The sequence below is a fragment of the Chanodichthys erythropterus genome, chromosome 22, assembly GCF_024489055.1.
Source record: "Chanodichthys erythropterus isolate Z2021 chromosome 22, ASM2448905v1, whole genome shotgun sequence".
NCBI lineage: Eukaryota > Metazoa > Chordata > Actinopteri > Cypriniformes > Xenocyprididae > Chanodichthys > Chanodichthys erythropterus.
Window position 1 is genome coordinate 35,056,282 of NC_090242.1, and position 6,000 is coordinate 35,062,281.

Here is a 6,000-nt window from a genome sequence, read left to right on the forward strand (position 1 = left end):
AACATCATGCAAAATAAAGTTGACTAACATTTGATCATCTGCAATCACTGAACCAGAATGTGTTTTATTTGCATTTTAAACTTTATCCTCTGATTTGATCAGAACTTGCTTATTAAAATAGCAATTATTTTATATAACATTATTTTGGAATAGAAAACTATAAAGTCATTATGTATACCGTAATTCACCAACAACAACAAAAATTGTATTATATTATATTATATTATATTATATTATATTATATTATATTATATTATATTATATTATATTATATTATATTATATTATATTATATTATATTATTATTTTAAGTATAAATGTAGTTCTAAATGGATTCTGGTATAAGTAACAATTATTTTACATAACATTGTTCTGAAATAAAGTAATTCTTCCGGAAGTCACTAACAACAACAACAAAATATATAATTATTATATTATATTATATTATATTATATTATATTATATTATATTATATTATATTATATTATATTATATTATATTATATTATATTTTATATTATGTTATTTTATGTTAAAATATTAATGTATTTTTAAATGGATTCTGGTATAAGTTATTTTAAGTAACTGTTCAGAAATAAAGACTATAAAATAATTAATTGTTCTAGAATTCATTAATGAAAAAAATATTATATTAAAATTTAAATATATTTAATGGATTCTGGTGTAAGTATCTATGAAGTAATTTAATTAAACATTAAATTTATATTTTAAAATGATATAATTATATAATAATAAAATAATATAAGAATTTATTGTGATGTAAAATATTAAAAAATTTTATAATATTAAAAAATATATTTATACATTTATTAAATATAAATATTTGTATTCCTCTATTCTGAGTTTTTTTAAAATGCTACATCTTTGTTCAATCTTATTTATTTTATATTACTTTTATTAGTATTTGTCAGCCGTGTGTGTAGTTTGTGTATATGTTTTAGTGATGTGTGTATGTGAATTGTGTTGTGCGTCTGCTGTGTTCCTCATCACAGTTTGATTTGGTTTCACCTTGAATGCAGCACCGCGGTATTGATTCAACTGAACACACACACACACACACACACACACACACAGATCGACGCCGGCAGCCATGTTAGGTACCTGCAGAAGGAAAAGCCGTTTCTTTCATATCGCCGTCACAATGTATGGCCTCTGAAACCTGTGACACCAAATAGTATTTTTAGTAACATCTAAATGTCACTGAATTACATATAAAATATTAAAGTAAGTGTAATTTATTATAAAGAAGGATAAACAAACACACTTTAACAAAATATAGTAAGTAGTAGGTTTGAAATGCACCTGTGTTTCCTTGACTTCATACATCCACTAAAAACACCTGATTCAAACATGATGAAGATCAGGAAAGATCCTGCTGACAAATACGTTTGAGGCCGCTGTAGTGTTGAAGTTTGTGTTTGTGTATGCCATACACTGCTAACTGTAATATTAATAGCAGCCGTCTTCATATAGAAACACACACACACACACACACACACACACACACACACACAGGTGTTGTGCTGCTCCTCTGAGGATTATCAATATTTCAGTGTTTGTTTTGTTGTCGTATCTTTGATTTTATCTTTAATATTGCAGGTAAGAAGCACACAGATACTGATTAAACAAAGATGATCATATCACAACAACCTGAAATGTGTGTGTGTGTGTGTGTGCGGAAGATTTTTTTTCTAATAACTAAAGCATGGAAATGCACTTATATTGTGTTTGAGAGATATTTCTCTTGGCAGTGAAACTATGAAACCAGTTTATTGTCACATATTTCTGTTGTCACGTTTCATTTGCTTTGATGACGGCGAAATGTTCTTTTGCCGCAAAACTCCTTGAATGCATTATATGATTACAAAAACAATAAATACACCAATAAATATAGAGAATACATAAGGATGATACATTTAAAGTTTAAAATCATAATATTAAAAACATTAAAAAAAAATTGCATGTTTTGAGTAAAGAGCGACACCTCTAAAGTGACTAAACTGAACAAGATTTACATTTATGAATTAAGCAGACGAGACAAAAGAGGAACAAAAGCAATTAAGAAATCAAAACAAACACTTGATTTCAGATTCATTGTTTTTAATGTGTTGTTGATGTTGTAAGTTTGTAGGTGAATGGCTGCGCTCATGATGCGGACATTTTGAGAGCTGCTCCTTTGATTCTGAGTGCGGAGAGGTCAGAGGTCAGCTGAGAGCCAATAGAAAGAGGCCGAGGTCAAATTGAATCAGCCGAGATGTGGCCGGTCATCCTGTCAGAGCAGAAAACATTAACAGAGCCAATCAGATTAGACCTGAAAAAATGAAATAATACGATTTTATTAGAAATAGACAGAAATTAAGACTAAGTTCAGGGGTTGCCTTTTGTCTGAGGGCTGTTATTTATGAAACTAAAACACTTTATTTTACAGTCTGTGACACTATTATTAATTATAATTTGTTATAACTGTGCAAAGTTGCAAAATTCATATTAAGTGTACACAAAGATGTAGAATGTTGCATCCAGATTAAATTCAAACGTATATGAAAAATAAGACTGCACACTCACTTGCAAACAGTTTATTCATTGACGTTTTAGCAAAAAGTCGAGGTGTTTGCAACTAGATTAAATAAAATATTTATTTCATAATAACCCTGGATCTCATTCAGATAGCGTATTTCTATCCATGTATTGGGAACAAAGTCTCCAGAAGACAATTTTAATTGACTAAACCTTTTAAATTAAGAAGTAAATCATGTTTTTTTTTTTAGGATTTCTTTTGGGGTTTGACGTGGTCTGTAGTTCCTGTGTATATTAAACTTTACTGAATATAAAAACAATAGAAGTGTTTCTCATTTCGATAGCCAGATAATCGTGTTTGTTTCATGTTTGAGTCTGATTATTCCTGTCCAACTTCTAGTTTCTTAAGTTTCAGCTTGTAAAAAAACTGCAGTTCAGTAGAAGGTCTGTAGGTTTGTGAACCTGAAACTACATAAAAACATCAACCGGTGTTAGAAAAGTGTGTGTGTGCATTGTATGGATCTGTCCATTTCTCTCTCACACACACACTTTCATTCACACACTCTACATCATCATATGTGTCTGTATTGTGGCCTCAGGCGTGTGTGTGTGTGTATGTGTGTGTGTGTGTGTGTGTGACTAATTGCACGTCCCGTGTTTGAGGGGCTCCTGCGGTACACACACGTTTGGTAACAAAAGAAGCCCCCATCCGACCGCACCCCACACTTCCGCAAGCAAAGACCCCTCCGGGTCTCTTAATGACTGTGTGTGTGTGTGTGTGTGTTGAGGCTGCAGCACGTGTCCCTCCAGCACAAGGCCCTGACCATGACCCTCACACACACACCCAACTGTGCTCCATTCAGAACACTTACAGGACGCAGGAACACAAAGCCGGAGCTCCACGAGCGCTGGACGTGTTATACGCAGGTGTCACTGTGAAAACTCACATATTTACAGTAAATTCAGACCTTTGGTGCTATGAAGTTTCATCTGACCAGAGCAAAACAACATATGAAATATTAATTTTATTTCCTGGAAGAAAAAAATAAAAAATACATTTATAAATATATTTTATATATATATATATATATATATATATATATATATATATATATATATATATATATATATATATATATATATATAAAATATTTTTATAAATGTATTTTTTATTTATTTATTTTTCATTTATAAATATATTTTATTTATAGAAAAAAATACATTTATAAATATAATTATATATATATATATATATATATATATATATATATATATATATATATATTAATTAATTTTAAATATTTAAATACAGTACATACATTTACTAATATATTTACATGTAATTACTTAATTTTAGAATTATTTAGGATTTATTTAATTTATTACATTTAATTTATTTTTTAATTTTACATTATTTTCAAAGATTGAATATTTATATTTCTAAGAATTACTTTTATTGATTTATTTTAATCGAAACTCACATATTTACAGTAAATTCAGACCTTTGGTACTGTGAAGTTTCATCTGACCAGAGCAAAACAACATATGAAATATTAATTTTATTTCCTGGAAGAAAAAAAAATTAAAAATACATTTATAAATATATTTTATTGATTTGTTTTTTTTTTCTTTCTTAATTGTTATTTCCTGGTATATATATATATACTTTTTTTTTAAATATTGACATACAGTACATACATTTACTGATATATTTACATATAATTAATTAAATTTAGAATTATTTAGGATTTATTTAATATATTATATTTATTATTTTTTAATTTTACATTATTTTTAAAGATTGAATATTTATATTTCTAAGAATACCTTTTATTGATGTATTTTAATTGATTTGTATTTCTTGAAATTAATTTTATTTTAATTATTTATTTATTTATTCATTACTTTATTAATTTATCCACTGAACTATGTGACAGTACGGCTGTTTAATGTTGTCTTTATCTCTTTCTGTCTGCAGGTTGTCTATCTAACCTTCCACCCAACGCTAAGAAGATCTGTAACTCGTATGAGGAGAGGAGGAAACAGGCGACAGCCATCGTCCTGCTGGGCGTGATCGGGGCCGAGTTTGGAGCAGAGATCGAACCCCCCAAACTCCCGTCACGTGCTCGTACCAGCACTCAGGTGCCCGAGGGCTTCGGTCTGACCAGCGGCGGATCCAACTATTCACTGGCCCGTCACACCTGTGAGTACAAACATCACACACACACACATATCAACAACCGCTACTGAACAGTTGTGTTTTTATTAACCAATGTTAACAAAGATTAATAAATACAGTAACAAAAGTATTGCTCATTCTTAGTTAATATTAGTTAACTGATGTAACCGAATGGGACTTTACTGTAAAGTGCTACCAGTGTTGTTTCTGATCGACTCACATCATTTGTAAAGCGTCAGCGACTACACGAGGCCCAGGCTCTCACACACACTTCAGTTCGTTATGATGAGTAATAATGTGTCTTTAATTGCTGTAGACGGAGCCGAGGGCAGGAATGAATTCCTCTCGCTCTGATTTCTGTGTTCGCAATAATCACACGCCTGCTCAAAAACACACGCAGCCACTCGACGGGCGCGTCACTCAGACGGCTTTTCTGCTGACTCAGGCTCTTTTTAACGCAGTGATTAACAGATTGGGTCCCTCAGGACGCCTGCAGTACACACTTCATTACTGTAGTGTTGAACTTTGAGAGGGTTTAGTGCCCTGAGCTGGAATGATGATTACAGAGGTCACTGACCAGCAGTTCAGCCAGCTCAGGTTAGAGAAAATAACACACACACACACACACATTTACAGTATATCTCACTGTTTCCTCTTTAGACGGTTGGGCTGCGTCTCATTCCACACTGTAGTTCACTGTGATGTATTTTATTTTGTTTTATTTTAGTTTTTTTATTATTATTCTTTTAGTTTTGTTTTATAATGAAAAATATATAAAATATATAATATATATAATATATTATATTAATAAAATTAGGTGCAGTTTTCATGAGTTGACTGAGTTGAGAACACAAGAAAAATGCAATAACTCCATTTTGATTAATTTGAGTAAGAAGGTGTTTTCTTTACCAAGAAAGTGGCAAGTTGAAAACCACTATTCTTCTGTTTCTGTTTCTTTTCTGTTTGTTAACTTTCACATAGCATCTTTTGGTTATAAAAACATAAACATAAAAAACATAAAAAATTCAAACACATTTTGTCGAGTACAGTGGTATTAAAAACGGCTTTTTAAAAAGCCTTTAATGTTTACAGTGGGTGGAATGGAGCGCTGTGATTGGTTGAGCGGATATATCACGCTCTGCAGAGAAAGGAGACTGGCGTTTGTCGCGTTTTGGAAAGAAAGGGAGAAAACATGGCAGAATAACACAACGGAAATCGCATTTTGTGCAAAATTAATAAATTACTTTTCAATACTGAAAATGACGTTTATCGCGTTTTGGAACCA

At 30.8% G+C, this 6,000-nt stretch overlaps 1 protein-coding gene across 5 annotated transcripts in view; it reads left to right on the forward strand.

Moving 5' to 3' along the window:
- LOC137012176 (WD repeat-containing protein 7) overlaps window positions 1-6,000 on the forward strand; it is a 117,130-nt gene that overhangs the window by 82,883 nt on the left and 28,247 nt on the right. For all 5 annotated transcript variants that reach the window (XM_067375288.1, XM_067375286.1, XM_067375289.1 and 2 more), the window contains one exon: window positions 4,515-4,739. In XM_067375288.1, the coding sequence (XP_067231389.1) occupies window positions 4,515-4,739 (225 nt within the window). The remainder of the gene's footprint in view (window positions 1-4,514; window positions 4,740-6,000) is intronic.